Source organism: Ochotona curzoniae, unplaced genomic scaffold, assembly GCF_017591425.1.
Source record: "Ochotona curzoniae isolate NIBS_2020 unplaced genomic scaffold, NIBS_Ocur_1.0 contig_291, whole genome shotgun sequence".
Lineage (NCBI taxonomy): Eukaryota > Metazoa > Chordata > Mammalia > Lagomorpha > Ochotonidae > Ochotona > Ochotona curzoniae.
The window spans coordinates 325,001-343,550 of NW_024465649.1; the positions used below are offsets into that span (position 1 = coordinate 325,001).

At 43.5% G+C, this 18,550-nt stretch overlaps 1 protein-coding gene across 3 annotated transcripts; it reads right to left on the reverse strand.

Moving 5' to 3' along the window:
- Window positions 1-2,344: 2,344 nt before the first annotated feature.
- GADD45A (growth arrest and DNA damage inducible alpha) lies at window positions 2,345-5,297 on the reverse strand. Of its 3 annotated transcripts, XM_040978387.1 has the most exons (4): window positions 5,070-5,290; window positions 4,510-4,611; window positions 4,068-4,305; window positions 2,345-3,001 (listed from the first exon to the last, which is right to left on the reverse strand). In XM_040978387.1, the coding sequence occupies exons 1-4, from the start codon at window positions 5,111-5,113 to the stop codon at window positions 2,888-2,890; spliced, it is 498 nt and encodes a 165-aa protein (XP_040834321.1). In that variant the 5' UTR covers window positions 5,114-5,290; the 3' UTR covers window positions 2,345-2,887. The 3 variants fall into 3 exon arrangements, with proteins under 3 accessions (XP_040834321.1, XP_040834322.1, XP_040834323.1); XM_040978388.1 differs by lacking the exon at window positions 4,510-4,611 and having other exon boundaries at window positions 5,070-5,297; XM_040978389.1 differs by lacking the exon at window positions 4,068-4,305 and having other exon boundaries at window positions 5,070-5,295.
- Window positions 5,298-18,550: the final 13,253 nt, after the last annotated feature.

The window sequence follows — 18,550 nt, forward strand, 5'->3', positions numbered from 1 at the left end:
GCTTCCAGGTGGCAAATATACAGATTTTTTTTTTCTAGAAATGACTGATTTGTATCTTGGAAATAATGTATATAAAGGGGGACTTCAAAATGTAGAATTAGAAGAGGTTTGGTGCCCAAGACATTCAACATTCAAACCCTAGCATAGCTTGTTTTTTTTTTTCCACCATACACATTTCCCCTGAGCATTTTTGAAGACCCTTTATATTACTGAAGAGCTGTTCTTATGGATCCTTTTCTTTAACTGTGGACCTTGGTTAATTACAGAAGGAGTTAATTTTTTTTTTTTTTATGAGACACTGAGCTAAGTTGCCAGTGAAAAAACAGGTGTTTTCCACTTTTTCAGCACGCAACACACCCTAGGTGGAAAAGGGGATTTTTGTTCTTGCTGGAACATTGCCAGCTAGTTTCAGTCAGAAGCTTAATTTTTTTAAAGCAATAATGAGGAATTTTAGCACTAATTATTTTGTACTTGTTACAATAAACTGATAGGATTTTCCATGTTAACTTTATGTTAGGGTCAATCAAGAAAGAATAAGAGATAAATTTAGAACAAAGGCAAAAATAGCAATGTGTTAATGACTGAGATTTCCTCAAACAAAACAATCTGAACATTATCAATTAACTCCACTGTCAACTAAACATATGTGGTGTAAGTAGCACATTTCTCAGAGGCCTTGGAAGTTTTTCCATTGCTGTCACTTGGGTTTTAGTGACAAGCACATTCTACTGAGCAACTGTCATGTGCAGGATAGTTTGCATTCATTGCTTCTAATCATTCATTTATTCAATGCATTTTAATTCAGCACGTACTGCTTGCCGGGATGTGTCCAAACTACAGGGCTATAGCCCTGAACCAGATAGTCAATCCTGTCTTCTAGCAGGTTCTGGAGTTGTAGAAGTCATGATTCTGTCAGACAGATAATTTTATCATCACTATTTTATAATGGAGGAAAACAGCTTGGAAGATTAATGGAGACTGGTCACTACCCAAGCTTCTTCCACCATATAAAAATGCTTCCCTGCTGCCCCACTCCCAGTCTTGCCCATGCCTGATTTAACTCATCTACCTTTACTTTGGTTGAAAAGTAGATACTGCTATTCAAAACCTCACTGTTCTTAATCTTCTGACAATATTTTAAAAATACACACAATTATTAAGTACTGGGTTTTTTTTGGAGGGGTGGGTTGGGCATAGGATTAAATAAGACACAGGTCTAAACAAGGCCTAAAACTCTGAATTTTTAGCAGATGTGAAAAAAACAGAACCTTAATTGCAAGGTGAAGGACTCATAGCTGCTCCCAAGCTAGGCAGACGCTTGCAGTATTTTGCTGCTGTTGGTTTGTTTCTAGATTTTCCTGATTGTATATTCCATAACCAGGATGGCAAACAGATGACAAGTCATAGGGGTATTGCTTGGAAAGTAGGTGAAGAAATACCCTGTGGAGTAAAACTCTAAGCCGTACCTCAGTGAACACTTCTGCTTTCTTTGGCTACGCATACAAGATTATTGCAGTTAATTATCAAGTGACTGTTCCAACCGAAAAATTATCTACTGCAAAGGTCTTTCATTTCTTCTTCTTCTTTCTTCCCTGCCATGTCTTCTCATTTAACCAGGATTCCCCCTCCACCCTAGCAGTCAGCTACGAGGCAAAGCTCCAGGATTCAATGCACAAAAAAGTCAGTCTCTCCGTGGTGCTGCAGAAGGCTCAGCCTTGGACTCAGCCCCTTCCTAATCGGCCTTGTTACCCAGAGTCCCTCAGTTCAGCAACATCTTCCTACTCGGCCTTGGTGAAGGCCTCTGCTGACTGCTCAAGCTCACAGAAGAAAGCCCAGTTGCACAAGAGTGACACAGAATGCCCTTGAGTCGGAGCCTAACCCCCACTCCCCTTTCCAGCCGCTTATCTTGCTATGTACAGAATTGCCTTAGTTCGAGTTCCCTGAACAAGTTGTGATCTTTCAGGTCTCTTTATGACCTTTGCACGAACTAGTGCAGCTGCTAGCAAAAGGCCTTCCCTTCCTCCAGCTGGGGAATTGAAACTCCCTTTCTGAGACCCAAATAGACTCCTCAGTAAAAACTTGTCTTGCAGGTGACTTTGTTCTTTCTCTCCTGTCTGCCTCCACATGCTGCATTCAGTCTTATGGTGGCACCAATAGCATAGCCCTGTAATTATTTATTCAGATTTTACCAGTCGACTCTCTGGCTGTTCTTTTTGCCTAAATAGCCAGCTCCTCTTTGTCGTTCTTCTGACTCTCCTGACCCAGTGGGGTACAGCATCAGACAAATATGTTCATCACATCAAAGTTAACAAGAAACAAATGCACGCATTAGGAAATGATGCAATTATTCCATACCAGTTTATTGTAGGTATTGTATTTCAAAAAATTTATAACATAAATAACCTTTCCTGTCATAAAATAACTTAGTACAATTTATAATAAAACGTTGAGAATTTAACATCTCATCAAAATACAATAAAATATGGTTTTAAAATAGGATTAACCCTTTTGGCTTTCCTTTTCCTCGAGGGCTCTTGTTTTACTGCTGTACATTTAAACTTTAAACAAAGCATATTTGGTTTATTTTAACGTAACTCGACCATCCTAAATTAATACATCGTTTTCCTTCCTGCGTGATTCTTTGTAATGTGTGTTCCTTTTGATTTGTATTTCTGTTTCAACACAGCTTCCTTCTTCTTTTTCAGCACTTTCCATCTGCAAAGTCATCTATCTCCGGGCCCCCAGAACATGTAGTTGAACTCACTCAGCCTCTTGCCATCAGTTTCTGTAATCCTTGCATCAGTGTAGGGAGTAACTGCTTGAGTAACTACAAAGGTATTTCAAAACTTCAGTGCAATTTGGTTCAGTTATTTTCATTCAGATGGCATCACCGTTCAGGGAGATTAATCACTGGAACCCACTGATCCATGTAGCGACTTTCCCGACAGAAACAAATAAGTTGGCTTAAGGCAGGATCCTTCCATTGCGATGAATGTGGATTCTAGGAACAAATTAGGAGAAATAAATGTACTACTACTACTACTACTAAAAAAAAGAACACACAAACAAACAAAAACAAAGCCACAGCATTTGCTATCAACTATTCTATTCTTGGTAGGAAGGCATTGCGAGACAAGTTACACGCACAATAAACAAAGTTTTGGTAAGTGGGTTATTAAATGATACTCAGGGAAGTCTAAGCCATGCAGCCGGCACGGAGCCCCACACATTTGCATGCCACCTGCTCAGTTCTGCAAGACAGTATCAGTCACACATTCGCTCTGCCAAAGTTGTATCCTGGCAGAGCCTGGAGTGGAACAAGTCTGTGAAATATTTCCAGGCTATACACACATTGGGAGCTGCCCAGCAGTTGCCTGGAATTGCCACCTGTCACAAAGGTGGAGTAGGTACTTGTCAGGAGTAGCAAAATAATTAGGCTGCCCCATCATGACAGTAGCCCCCCCAAAAAAAAAGACAAGACTAAAATTTAAAATGCCAGCACATTTACCTCTCCACACATAAGCTACCTACATACCAAAGGCTTGTATCAGAGCAACAAGGTCTATTAAAAAATGCAAGATTGCAAAAAACAAACAAGCAAAAAAAAAATCACTCTATACTCTTAATGTATTTCTAGGGAATTAATAAGTTCTGTCTCCTACACCATTTCTATTTTTAGCTTTAACTGGCAACGAATAAGCTGACTCGTTAATGAGGGGTGAGCCAGGAATTTTTTTGGCTTTATCTAATCTTCCCTGCTGAAGGAATTGGGCACGGGAGGTAGCGCAGAGGTAGGTAGGCTGCGCTGCCTGCTGATTCACAGGGCCCTCTTTCCGCTGCTGGCAGCCTCCAACGTGCTCAGACATGTTCTTTACCAGAGAAAATCCTGATGACGAAACTAGTCCATCTCGGCTGAAAGTCCGCCTCACTTTTCAGTGGGGCAAAGGCAGCCGCGCTCGTGACCCCCTCCCACCCCCGCCTGGTCTGCAGGCAGGCGACTCCTGGCCCCGGCTGCTGCTGGCTTCCTGCCCGGCCCGGCCCGGCCCGTGGTGCCCCTGGCCCCTTACCGTCACCAGCACGCAGTGCAGGTCCGGGGGCTGCGTGGCGCCCTCGCTGGCCGCCGGGCTGGCGTCCGGCCCAAGCAGCAGCAGCTCGGCCAGCCGGCCTGGGTTGCTGACGCGCAGGATGTTGATGTCGTTCTCGCAGCAAAACGCCTGGATCAGGGTGAAGTGGATCTGCAGAGCCACGTCCCTGTCGTCGTCCTCATCCGCCGCCAACAGGCACAGCACCACGTTATCCGGATCCCTACGAGGGGAGAGGGGGGCAGCGCACAGGACGGTGAGCGCACAGGCACCTTCGAAATTCCCGCTTGGGTCCCGGACCTCCCCATCCCAACCCCTACCCCGCCGTGGGGACAGATGGCGGGAGGCAGGCAGCAGCACCGCAGGGCGAGGGGCGCTCGGGAGCGCGACCCCAGCGGGCTGGAGAGGGCAAAGGACCCCGACTTACACGTTGAGCAGCTTGGCCGCCTCGTACACCCCAACGGTGATGGTGCGCTGACTCAGGGCTTTGCTCAACACCTCCTCCAGGGCATCCCCTACCTTGTCCATCCTACAGGCGGGCAAGAGCGAGAGGACATGTCAGCCTGCGACCTGGGAGCTGTCGTAGCCCCCTCCTCTTCCAAGTGCTAGCGCCACCACACACCCAGACTGTCTGCAAACCGAGGGTCTCCCGCCTCGTCAGCCCCCACGACTCCACGGCACACGTAGCAGCTTGGCGTCCACTGAGAAGCCCCGAGAGTCCCTCCCCACCTTCGACACCGCACTCTGCCAAGGACGTGGTCCCAAACTGTTGCGCTGAGCAAAGGTCCCAGGGGGTTCGACCGAGTTAGGGGCACGCGTCTTCAGTCGGCGAGCGCCCAGGCTAGAGTCCCCGAGGGAGCCAGGACAGGAGGAGTCCTGTGCAAACTTTGCAGCCTGATTGCCCGCACACTTTCCATAGCCCGAGTTCAGAGAGGTACGCGGCAAAGCCGGAGGAGTTCAGCTGATAGAAGCCAGCAGCCGACTTACCTTTCAGTCTTCTGCTCTCCAGCCGAGAATTCCTCCAAAGTCATATTGCAACTGCAGGTCCCTCACTGAGAGCGCGCGGCGTGCGGGCGGCTGCTGCCACCGTGGGCGCGCGGGCGCCTGCTCTCTGCACTCCCTCGCGGGCGCGGCGCGCGGAGCTCCGACTCGGTGCGCCCCGGCTCCGCCTCCAGCGCCAGCCGCCCGTCCTCGCCTCCCGCCCGGCTCGCTCGCCCGCTCAGCCCCGCGCCTCGCCAGGGACCGCCGCTCCAGCCAGGCAGCTGCCACCGAGCCACTGGAGGACAAAGGGCCGCGCCGGCCGCAGTTATCCGACCAACCCTCAGCCAACCATCTCGTGCCTCGTTTGCATACGGCCCGGTCATTGGGCTATGCAAATCAGCCTGGTCCTGGCCACTCGACCCGGCTGCTGGGAGCGGAAGGGGGAGGAGCCGCGCGGAGGCGACCCAGGCGGACCCGGGCAGGGCGCGCACCAGTAGGCGGGTCGGGAGCCGGCTCTTACCCGGGTTGGTGGGGCGGTCTGCGGCTGAGGGCTTTGTGGTGGCGGCAGGCGTCCTCAGCTGGGACTGGAGCAGGCTGCCAAGTGTTTTTCTTGTTGGTGCACATTTTAAAATGGTTTCATGTCTTTTGTTTGAAAGGGTTGCTGTTGAAATCTATTCCTAGGGTTCATGCACCCAAGTATAATAATTATTACTAAGTTGGTTACATAAAAAAAAAAAGTCCATCTGTCCAAACCTGTGCGGCAAAGTTTACCTCAGAAGTGTTGTTTATCCAAGTCTAAGCAAAGCTGCTTATTAGTAGTAGTATTATTTCGGTGGCCTGTAGGCCGGTTTGATTTATTTTTAGAAGGTTGCAAGAGTTTGGAAGCACTAAAAAGAACAAGCACATTTGTGTTCAGGCATGGCAGGGCACCAAGTTGGCATCTTTTCCGCAGAAGGCAGAAAAAGCACCCACCCGCCCAGTGGGACTCTGACCTCCAGGGCTGGTTGGGATCTGTGGGGAGCTGGCGACCGCATGCGTGAGTCGTGGCCTGGCGACTCTCAAAGAGCCCCTCGCAAAGGAGGCACCTCCTGCACTAGCCTCCCCGGTGTGGACGCGCATCTAACGCCCACACAAACTCGGCTCTAAGTTCAAAATGCTGCCTCCATATGTCCTCAGTTTCCTTTGATCAGGCAAGTGAGTGTGTCACTACCTTCCACAGGCAGCCTGTGAGCTCACCGTGAATTATTGATATTTAAATGCTGAATCATGAAGCTGTAGCTCACAGGTCGTTTTAGTCATATGCTGAAACTTCACCTTTGAGAAAATGGCAACTTGGAGGTGGAAGGCAGACCGGCAGTCAACACGTTTTGTGAACACATTTTTGGAAAACAAAGTTTAATGTCTTAGAATTTTTCACGGATTAGTTTGAAAATCCCTCCCTTTGCTTTGTGCATTTATGCAAAATACAAACACAGTTCTTGAATGTACTGAAGTCGCTCGACCTGGTGAGCATGCCTCCTGAATGTTTGCATTCAAAACACTGGCTACATTATTAAGGTCACTGTTCTGTCGGAGGTCAGAGAAGTAGTTTTTTGCAAGGGTCCACAGAAATTCTGCACCTTTTCATTTGCATCATCCTGGAAAAATCATTCTCCAACTCTCTTCACCTAGTAGAAAAAGAAGTGATAGATGTGTTTTTGGCTTATTTATTGGGGCTACCATTTTGCGTTCTGTCCCTAATTATGTTGTCAGTAAGTGACAATGCAAGGAATGCAAAGGAGTTCAGGAACAGAGCGGTGGTGTAGGTGGTGTAAGAGTGTAAGAGGGCTCATGTTTATTGCTGCCATGTCTAGTCTTTGTTAAAGAAGTTCTCAGCATTGAAGTTCAGGTGGACACTGAAACATTTTAGGCTTTTTTTTTTTCCTGCTGGTTTACTCCTGAAATGTTGCAACAGCCAGGGCTGGCTGACTGACGCCAGGATCCTGGAACTCTTTCCAGGTATCCCATGTAGGTACAGGGCTCCAGGTAGTTGGGCCATCTTCCACTGCTTTCCCAGGTGCATTTTATTTTAAAAAAGCAGAGAGCGTTATTAAAAGTGAAACAACTGGAACGCAAAGCAGTGACCATGTAGGATAGTAGTGTTGCAAGTGGTGGCTTAACTCACTGCACCACAAAATTGGCTCCAACATTTACAGTTTTGCAGACAAAACTTGAATTACACAACCTGGCCTGAGTCATCGCTTGCAGATTGTTGAACAGCGCTCTGCGAAACGTGTGGGTTCTATCCACTAGATTTTAGAGGTGCTTTGGGGAGGGGAGGGAGTGCTGGTTACAGCTCATTGACAAAGAGCTGAGGAGCCTGGTGAGTTTCTTGACAACAGCGAACGTGATCACAGTGGTCTCGACCTCAGCGGCTAGCCCAGTGTCTGTGTGTAGGAGAAGCACAGTGGATGTTTACTGAGCTGAACAGGATGTAAAGGTTAAACAGCATCTCAGAATCCTGCAGTCCAGTGTATTGGATGCACTGACAGTTCACATTTAACTTCAGTTCAAAAAACCTTCTTGATATTTTGCTGTACACCAAGACTTGTACAATTGCTGGTCCTTTGCCTTTAAATGGTTGCAGTCTAATTGGTATGTCCATGCCTGAACTAGATTTAGGGACAACATAGTATGCACTGTCATCAGCCAGCTATGCTGCAAGTCCCATGACTTTAGTCATCTGAATGGAAGCCTTGGGACAGTAGAACCCATGCATTGTTTACATGAATTCAAATGAACCTGAGTCCTCTTAGTGCCCCGCCCAATTCAACTATGTGCAGTCAAAGTGTGGTATAAAATGCTTATATCTTAATAAAGGCATAACCCCTATGCTCAAAAACCCTACTGCATGCCATATTTAGCCTCAGGAGAAAGTTATTTGCTCTGGTATTGAGGGGGTTTTCTTTGTGAGACAGGCTGAGCCTTCCAGTATTCAAAAGTATTCATTTGTCATGCTTTCTGACTCAGACATGTTACATCATTTGGCCTCATTGCTGAGTCTACTTGGTATGTTTCATTGTGATGATCTTCCAAGTTGACCCTCAGCAGCTGTACATTGAAACAGTTATAAATGGGGTACTACATAAACTCTTACCAGTGGCGGTGAGGGGAGGAGAAAGTTGCTTAACAATGGTACATCAGAGACATTTCTCTAGATCATTATAACAGATTAGGTAGATTTTTTACAAATTAGTGTAATAACTCCAATATGCAAAATCCTTAAAAAACCACATATCTCTGAGGACTACAGGTACCTAAGACTAGAATGATATTATGATAATGTTTGTAAAGATGGCAAATGGTTGTGTTTGGAAATCATATGGAGCTGTGTGCCCCAAATTGATGTTATTTTAATATACTATCTACTTGGAAGGTCTTGTTAATATTTTTTTCATCTTTATTACATGTGCATTTCTAGCATTGGTTCTCTTGCTGTAAATAGTCTTAGAATCATAATGCTTCTTTCTTCCAAAAAATAATCACTGCTCTAGCATCTGAAAGAAATATGCTTCAGGCCGTGGAGCTCAGTGGCTCAGACTGATCCTGTGATTTGGGGCACTATGCCTGGGAGAAGACCCTTGCTTTAGTTGCTAGTTATAAGGGTTTCTTCTGGACCAATGATGGCTGGTCCTGCCTCACCCAGATCTTGTGTGCAGCTTGTATAAGGTGTTTCTGGATTAGAGAAGACAATGGAGGGTCCAGCTGACAGGGCATGTGCAGAGTTAGGCTCAGCAGATTATGGGGGTCCCAAGTTTGACATCAATATGCTGATTGCTCTTCTGAGGCAAGAAAATGCAAGATGCGTTCATGTAATCAAGTTTGCTCCAGAAATGAAATACATTTTTTATTCATGTTGGGACTTCTTCCCTACACTTACATGCCATGGCCTACTATTCTGCTATACCATGAAAATGAAAAGATACCTGAAATGTAAAAGTAAGCTGCATGTTAAATACTAGTGATGGACTCTGTGGATTTTGGCAGCATGCTGATTCATTGTGTGTTTCCAGAAACCAGAGAATCTTGTAAACTAGAGGAATTCTAGATCCTGGGTCCTTATGACAACTAGGTTGCTCAGTAGCATCTGAGATCCTACCTGAAGATTTCCTTCTGGAATTTAACATTTTAAGTCTTATTCCAACAGAGTTCAAATGTGAGTAAAACTATATGAACTGCTTTAGTCATTTCAGAACAAGAAACATGATGCTTGTTATTTCAGTATCACATGTATCAATGTCCACAGTAAGAGATTAGCTTGTGACAAGATTTGTTTACGAGTGCTGTGGTCTGAGCATGATTTGGCTCCTGAGTGAATACTGGATTTTAATGCCCCAAAGCATCTAAGTTAACGGTGCTAAGGGTGTGGAAACTCAATCTAATTTTTGATCTTGGAGGTAGGCCTCTCTGGGACATCCTCAGGGCACAGGAGCATGCAACCTGAAGGAGTTTTAAAAGGACAAATTGGTTATGAAGGCAAAGTCGACCTTAGTCACTCTGTTTTTGGTTTCCCATGTGGTCCTTCCCTGACCCTTACTCTGCCATTGTCATCCACCACCCTGTAGAGTCCCAAGTCATTGGGGCCACTTCATCTTTTACTGGAACTTTCCTAACTGAGCTAAGAATCCCTTTGTCATTATAGCTTTTTCAGCTATTTCATTAAAATAAGAAAAAAATGACTAATAATACTATCTACCCAGAATTGTATCATAGTTTGTTGTTGAAAATTGGAAGTTTTCCAACTTAAGTGATTTTCTTAGAGCAGGTGTATAAATTTCCCTCACTTTCTTCTCAGAGACAATCAGTCAGACATGATTTATCGTTTTTCTATTAGGATTTAATATGGAAGTTCTGTATTTTGGACCTTGATGATGGTAGGTAACATTTTGTGTTGGTGCCTGTAATCTCTAATCCTGCTTTTATGCTGTGTATAATCCCTTACCCTTGAGTGGTAGCAAAATCCATGAATTGTTTCTAACCAATAGAATACTGCTGGGCTGTCACACTCATGGCTATGATTTCTTCCATGGCAAAAGTGAAATGGTTTTGTAGGTATAATGAAGAACCCTAATCAGTTGACTCTGAGTTAAAGAAAGGGAGATTATCCCTCCTGGGCCTTCCCATATCACTCCAGACTTTTAGAAGAGGGTCTAGGACTTTCTCTGAAGAGAGACTGCAAGCCAGACTTTCTGTTTCTTCATTGCTGGCTTGGAGGAAGCAAACTACAGCTGCAAGGAAATGAGTTTTTCCAACAACCTGAGGGAACTTAAAAACAGATCCTTCCCTTGTGAAGTCTCCAGATGGGAATGCAGTCTGGCCAAGACTGACTTTAGCCTTCTCAGATCCTGAGACAAGAAGCCAGCTATGCCATACTCAGGTTTCTGAGTTACACAAACTGAGAGATAGTGAGTGTTGTTTTTCGCCACTAGGTTTGTGCTAAGAGGTTACCATTTGTCAAAAACTAATACACATGTAACACCCTAAATATCATCTCTTTGTGTGTTCAGCAAGAACTTTACCCTACGAAAGTACTCCTTGCTATTAAGAACCATGTAGCAAAGTAAAGATGTTGCTTTGATGCTTGGCTTACCACCTCACACTGCCACTCATTAAGTGCTTACACCGCACCAGACAAGCAAGGCCGGACTGGTGGAAGCATCAAATGAAGAGAATCCATAGGACGTACTTCAACAGTTCTACACCCACACTGCGTTTCACTACCTCCCTACTGATGACGGCTTCTAACAGGAACATGTTCAAGTATCTCTGTTTGGTGAGCTCATCAGAGGGGAGCAAGGTAGACAGTCTGAGTTGGTAACTGGTCACTAGGAAGTTGTTTTTTCATCTTGAATGGGTTTTGGTGAATTCTATTCACTCAGCTACTAATTTGCAAAGGTCATTTATTTATTCATTTGTTTATTTATCTTCCTAAGCTTTTAACAGCTCAGACCTTGGAACTCCTCTCTTGTCTACATGCATTCTCTTGGTGACCTTCTCTTGTCTCCTGATTTTAAATATTTATTTGATGATGACTCCAAAATACATTTCCCACATGGTCTGTCATCTCCTCTGAGCCCCAGAGCTTATTCATCATCTCTGTGCCAATCTACAAGAAATATCAGAAGCTTAGGATGACAGAATCTTTCCTCTTGATTGTCCTCTTAACTCTGTTCCTACAATGGCAGCTCCATTATTCCCATTTTTCCCCAGACCTTGTTTTTATCCTTGACTCCTTTCTCTCCCAACCTCACAACCCACATCCAGTTGATGGGGATGGCTCTACTTCAAAATGGAAAATTATTCAACTGTTTCTCACCACCACCGCCACCACCATCATGTGCTGCCTGGATAAACATCATAACAAGTCTCCCCTCTGCTTTTGCTCTTCATCCCTTTGCTTTTGAGCAGCCAAGGTGATCCTGCAAACAGCAGGTCCATGCATGGCCAACTCTCTGACCTGAATTTAGCAAAGGTTCCTCTTTTTAATAAGTAAAAACCAAATTCTTGTCATGGATTGAAACAATTTATGCAATGTTTCCCATAATGGTAATGTCTGTCGTGAAACTTTGAATAGTTCCTAGAGAGTGAACTGTATGGAGTTTGAAGTTAAATAAAATAAACTGTTATTTTAAAAAAACCGATCTCTACTATCTGTTGTTCTACTGTTTCCATGCTACTTCCTTTTGGCTTGCAGTCTTTGCAATGCTTGCCTGCCTTGAATAGTTCTTCTGATGTTCCCAATTCTCACCCTAAATCCTTTTCCTAAAGAGGCCTGCCCTGCCCACTCTAAGCTGAAATTCTTCTACTTCTTGATACTATTAAATTCCATGCTCTCTCTTTTTAGAACTATATCACTGAAAACATTAATAAATTCAGTGGTGCTTTCAAGCAAAAGTTCATGCAAAGTGGAATTAAAAGATAAATTTTGGTGCAAAACATTTTGTAATCTCTGTACATGAGCACGGTCTCCAAAACATTTACTGAAAATGTGTGTTATATTAAAAAACTGCATGAATTTCCAAACTTTTTCATACCAAAACTAAACTTATCTTTTAATTCCATTTTCTATGTATGTTATTGAAACCCTTGTATATTTTACTTATATGTGCCATTTATAATCTGACTCACCTTTCCTTTCCACCCTAGTTTCCAAGTGTCACTTCAATAGAGTAGGATTTTATTATGTTCACTGACAGATTCCTAAGTGCCAAGAATAGTGCCCTGCTTAGAACAAATTATTTTTTTAAAAATCTGACACATGCTGTACACAGGGAATCCTAGGATGATATGAAGTGACAGTTCCCCATCCCCAGGTACCGATGTGGTTAGACTACTGGAAGCAGCCCTCTGTCCTTCTCTCTCCCGCTAACACCAGACACAGGAAGAAAAAAAAAATTGGAAACAATTGTCTCGTCCACTTTTCCCCATTCCATGACCCTCAACACCATAAACGTGGTCCATATAGATATACATCCTTCTCAATTATGTAAACATCACAAAAAATAAAATAAATATATTTTTTAAAATCTGAGAAACCAAATTCTTTCACATAAAGATCTATAGATTTTAAAATGTAAGTTGTGAAGCAGGATGGGTCACTATGAACCTTTGGTTACTGTTCCTGCAGCAGAACCAGGTCTGAGTTGAACTCTCTGGCTGCCTGTGTCTTTTCATTATAGGGGATTGGGCACTTTATTTGTGTTTTGTTTTTCACACTCCCTTCACTCCCACTGTTTTTCTTGTATTTTTTTTTCAGAAGCAATAAACTAGTGCAATTTGTAAACTAAGGATTTCTGAAGGATACCGAACTATATTGTACATAGATATAAAACTCAAAAGGTTAAAAGGTGCTTCAAATCTGGTTATTTCAGACTGGTATAGATTGTGAAAGATAAACCTGAAAGGTTTTAGGAAACTGAGTTTTGAAGTGGGTTGTTTAAAAGAGCACAGAAGGGATGTCATAGAAACAACAAACAAGGAATACAGACAGATGAAATTAAAGAAATTGAATAATATTTAGAAGACTGAAAACAAATATATATATACACATATATATTATGTATATATGTATATATATATGTGTGTATATATATATATAGTAGTAAAGGCAAACCAGAATATTCTTTGTTACGATTTGAACTTTTACCTGTCCCTCTGGCTTAAGGGTTTGTAAGCATTTAATCTTTAGTAAGTAGAAGCTTCAGTAAAGCATGTAATTGGAAATGGCTTCTCTTTGGTCCTGCTTTGGCAGTAAAATGTCAGGCTCAAGGTCTTGAAGATATTAAATATTAAAGCAGGATAATTTAAGATTGAGTCTGGTGATGCTGTGACCACATTGCCGAGGACATGATGTTTTGGAGCACTTGCGTCTGAGAGACTGGTCCAGCAGGCTGGTCACGGCCCTTTGTCTGACAGTACTCTTTCTGGTGACCAAATGAGTTTGTACTGTGAAGGTCCAAAGCAGCCTCCTTTTCAGTAACCAAGGAATGTAGTAAGCAGACTGTTATCTCACTGTCCATTAGGAACACTTCACTCCTGTGCTTCACGGAGCCTATCAGCTTGTGGCAAAGTGATGGATTGTGTTTATCGTTCTGTGATTGACCTATCCTGGTTTTTGCCATATGTTTCTGCTCATTTTCTCAAGGCCCAGAAAGGGAAGGCCTATTATGAGGACCCAGCTACTGAGCAGAACTGTGGTAGGACTTCTGCTTCCTCAGCTGGGGCTTCACACTCAGGGAAAGCCATCCTCCCTATTTTAGGAAAGCATCACCATCTAACACAAGGAGGCTTTTCTGTAGAATGATTTGGTGGTTTGTAGTTTATACCTGGTGTGTGTTTGATGAAATTTTGAAATTATACCTGGCCCAGCATTTGTCATTGTGGCCATCTGAGAAGTGAACCAGCTGATAGAAGATCTCTCTCTCTTTTTCTCTTTCTCTCTTTCTCTCTTTCTCCATGGCTCTCTGGAAGTCTGATTTTTTTTTTTTTAAGTTAAGATGATTTAGCAATAAATAAATCTTAAAAGTTAAGATGTGGTGTGTTGCATGCACAATCAATGACACTGAATCGGTTGTGAAATGAATGCTGTGTGATCGCAGCAAGTTTGATTACCTGCCCATTCCAGTTTCTTCATTTAGCCAATTATCAGTAAACTTTTTTGTTTTTTAAAGGAACTCCATTTACCCTGCCAAATACATAGTAAGCCAATTCCCATATGCAGAAGTATGATACAAATGATATTATGGCTGACATTACCAGACGCAAATGGGGCTGAGTGGCAGAGTCCACAGGGTCAGGCTCCCTCTGACTCTCTGCCTCAGGCCACCAATGATTCTTAAGATTCTTCTTGGTCACACTGGAAATGGAAAAGTTTGTTCTGCAAGAACTCCAACATTTATTATCTTTTTTCCTCTTTTTTTTTACTTAGTGACTTTTTCATCCTATAATTACTCTGCAGTTTTTCTGCAGTCACTGACAAACCTGTCATAGTTTTATCTTCCCACAAAAATGTTTTCTGGGCCTTAAAAATGTAATCATCAGAGAAAATATCTTGAGAATTAAAAAAAATGCTTTCATTTTCCTCTGTCTTGAAATCAGTTTTGAAAGATTTCAGTCCATCTCCATAAGCTAGTTGGGGTTGTGTTGCCACTTGCCTTGTTAACCTTAATAGATCGTCTGTACCAAATGCTGTGGAGTGTGATTTGGCACTGTGTCTTAATAAACAGGTCGCACCTGGGAGCTGGTGGGAACTCTCCCGCTTGAGAAAACAGCTACAGCAGATGGTAAAACGACTGAAAACCAGGTGGGGTCATTGTTCAATGACCATCTGAATTAAGTTGCGTTAATTTGGAGTGGCTCTAATTATTCCCTAGCAACTGGACCCTCTACTCCATTTTATAAGTTTGGCTTTCTATCTTTTATGTAACCTATCAAAACACGTCCATCTGTGGCCCTGAAGCTGTCTCCCTCAATCCAACCACAATGGACATCCTGATTCCTTTGATTTTAGCTGTGAACAGCCTCAAAATTCTGGCTTTCTCTGTGCTCTCAATTTACTTTTTCTCGGGTTACTTCTTGTCATCCCTGGCATGACAAGAATTCTAATATTTTTTTGTTAAGAAAAAGAACTGCCTTTAACCTAGAATACTTAGGAACGTTATTTTCCAAAATCAGTTACATCAAAACTTCAATCCCTGTAGTCTCTTTTAGAAGATTAAAAAAAAAAAAGATTTCATTTATTTATTTGAAAAGCAGAGTGAGACACACTCAGCGAAGAGAGAGTCAGGGAGACAGGGAGATTGAAATAGAGATCCTCCATTCCCTGGTTCACTCCCCACACTGTTGCAATAGGCAGGACTGGGTCAGGCAGAAGCCAGAAGTCCAGAACTCCATCCGGGTCTCCTGCACTTGGGTCATCTGCTACTGCTTCCCTACATGCATTCCCAAGGGTCTGGATCCCAGGCAGAGCAACCGGGACTCGAACTGGTGCCCTGATGTGAGACACTAGCATTGCAAGTTGGAGGCTCTGGATGGTTTTCAAGTCTGTGAGCCACAGTGGGTTAAGAAGTTCCATCCCGACCAACACAAAAGCTTCACAATCTGCCGGCATCTTTAAAGATGCGTTCTTTTTTTTTCTGACTATACTTGTTATTTATGAATAAAAACAGCTAATTTGTTAGATGCCCATCATAGGCTTGGCACTATCATAAAATGTTTCTTATATGAAATCACTCCCTTGTTCATGAGGTGGGTACTATTCACTTGATTGCTGAGTAAGCTGTAACTTCTACGAGAGGTTAGGCTGCTTACTAGCGCAAAGAAACCGCAGTAGGGTGTAAACACACACCTATAAAGGCTTCAAACCTCACCCTAGCCCATATTCTCTTCCTCTGGAAAGGTGTAGTTCTTGTGGCCTTAGTGCAGTGTTCTGGCTACAGACCCAAAGTATGGCTTGGGCAGGTCACCTGAATCCTTTTGTTTCTTTCTTGGCAATGGTTGCCGCCCAAGTTCATTAAGATTGAATGAGGTAATGCATGTAAGCACAGTTCTTTATGCACAGCATGAAGTAGGCCATCGTAAATGTGTATTATCTGGCACTTGCTTTCAAATTTCCACTCTTTCGATTTGTTCTTTACTACTTTGTCTAAGCAAAATATTGTATTTGTTTCCAATTTGCTAGCCATTGGGCATCCCTATCCTCACCGCTTGCTATGAACATTTACCTGAAGTTTAATGCAGCTGTAGATAAATCTGAGATGGATACATTTGCCTTCTCCTCCTTTCCCTCTTTCTTTCCCTCTTTCTTTCTTTCTTTCTTTCTTTCTTTCTTTCTTTCTTTCTTTCTTTCTTTCTTTCTTTCTTTCTTTCTTTCTTTCTTTCTTCCTTCCTTCCTTCCTTCCTTCCTTCCTTCCTTCCTTCCTTCTTTCCTTCCTTCCTTCCTTCCTTCCTTCCTTCCTTCCTTCCTTCCTTCCTTCTCCCTTTTCTTTCCTTCTTTTCTTCCTTCCTTCTTTCTTTTCTTCAGAAATTTCTTTTCATTTGAAAGATCCACAAAGAGAAGGAAAGACAGAAATCTTCCATCTACTGGTTCACTCCACAAACAGCCACAATGGCTGGAGTTGAGACGATCCACAGCCAAGAACCTCTTCCACATCCCCCACATGGGTGCAGGGTTCCAAGGACCTGGCTGTCTTCCACAGCTTCCCCAGACCACAGTCAGGAAACCAGATGGGAAACAGAGCAGCCATAATATGGACCTGCACCCATATAGGATGCCAGTGCTTGGGGGTGGATGCTTGCCCAGTTGAGCCTCTGTGCTGGCCCCACATTTACCTCTTCCAATTGCACAGAAACTGAGCTTTCTTCTTTGTGTACTGGAGGCCATGTCAGTAACGTAAGTGACGTATTTCTACATGCTGGGCAACTGGGCTTTATGTTATTCAAACATTTCCCACGTAGTGTGCGTGTGTGTGTGTGTGTGTGTGTGTGTGTGTGTGGTGTTAAACCTAGAACAATGAGTTTCTCAAATTCACTGAAGAATGACCTTATCTTTTCTTTTATCCCCAAAGAGCTTCCTGTATTTGTGAACTCCTTTCAAAATCAGCAACTGCAGCCTCAACATCTGGATCCTCCTGCTGTAGGGAATATAAATTAGCGGGTAGCGTCCTGTCAATGTTATGGGCGGGAGCTCAGGGCAGGCTCAGGGGCAGGCCCGGATGCATGAGTACCTAGCAGCTGGTGCCGAAGTGGTGCCTCAGAACTGGTTTTCGCTGACGTCAGATAATGCTAATATGCACCAGATTGGCTTGTAGTACCAGTAGAGCTGACCCCTCCCACTTCCCCTAGTGCCCCTGTGCTTGCCAGAATGCTGGAGACCATTATGAACTCAGAGTTGTCATTTGATCTCCATCTGGCTGCTGTCATTGACGGTGCCTTTTATCGCTTGCCAGAAGTATAAAGCTAAAGACGTTTCTCTTTCTCACAGACCTTTGCTTCTTATCCTTGATTTCCTCATTTTCTGGGTAAACCCAAAGAATTCTGCTTCTGTCTGGGTCTCTGTACCACCCACCACCAGTAGGGAACTCACAAAGGACCCACTGGAACACTCACCTGCATGCCATCTTTTGGTGAACAGCAGATATTTTGAACATGTGAGCAGTGGGCTGTGTTTTTCATTAGCTTCAAGCCTGATGCCTTATGTTTGATGTAGCCTGGATTTCTGGCCTAAATGTGAGATTTGTGTGTAGACCTCATGCTGTGGTAGGTTTTATGAGGCTGTAGATTAAAACAGTCTAGCCTCACAATTACTTGGGTCTTTGAACTGAATTAAGTTCTACACGCATTCAGCCATAAATACAATACTGTGTCATAAATTGGATCTGTTAACAGTTTAATAATCTGAGGGAGACAGAAGAATGAATTCTGAGGTGATGCTTACTGTACTTTGTCAGTGGAATGTTCTTCCGAACAGAAGGTGATTGTAAATCTGGTATCCACTTGAAGATTTACTGTTGGTGATCATATGGAAGAGTTAACGACCTTAGCACTGTGGCCTGAAGATCATTCACAGTCAAGGAAGCACTTGAGGGCTGACACCTGACAGCCAGCGTGAGTGCTGCTGCTCAGGGGTGTCACTGGCTCGAAAAGTTTTGGAAAAAAAAAAACTTTGCATTCTGATTTTTATTTACATTGACAAATTAGTTCTTTAAGAAGTAACTAAAGCAGCCTGGCATGGTAGTCTAGTGGCTAAATCCTTGGCTTGTATCTGCTGGGATCCCATATAGGTGCTGCTTCTAATCCCAGCTGCTCCACTTCCCATCCAGCTTCTTGCTTGTGGCCTGGGAAAGCAGTTGAGGACAGCCCAAAGCCTTGGACCTCTGTACCCAAGGGAGAAACTTGGAAGGGGCTCTAACTTCCTGGTTTGTGTAAGTTCTTAGTGTAGGTTATTTAAA

Coding starts and splice junctions, on each gene's coding strand:
- GADD45A (XM_040978387.1), bottom strand. CDS start 5,113: ATGACTTTGGAGGAATTCTCGGCTGGAGAGCAGAAGACTGAAAG. Junction 4,306..4,509: donor GCGGCCAAGCTGCTCAACGT/GTAAGTCGGGGT, acceptor CTCCCCTCGTAG/GGATCCGGATAACGTGGTGC. Junction 3,002..4,067: donor TGCACTGCGTGCTGGTGACG/GTAAGGGGCCAG, acceptor ATTTGTTCCTAG/AATCCACATTCATCGCAATG.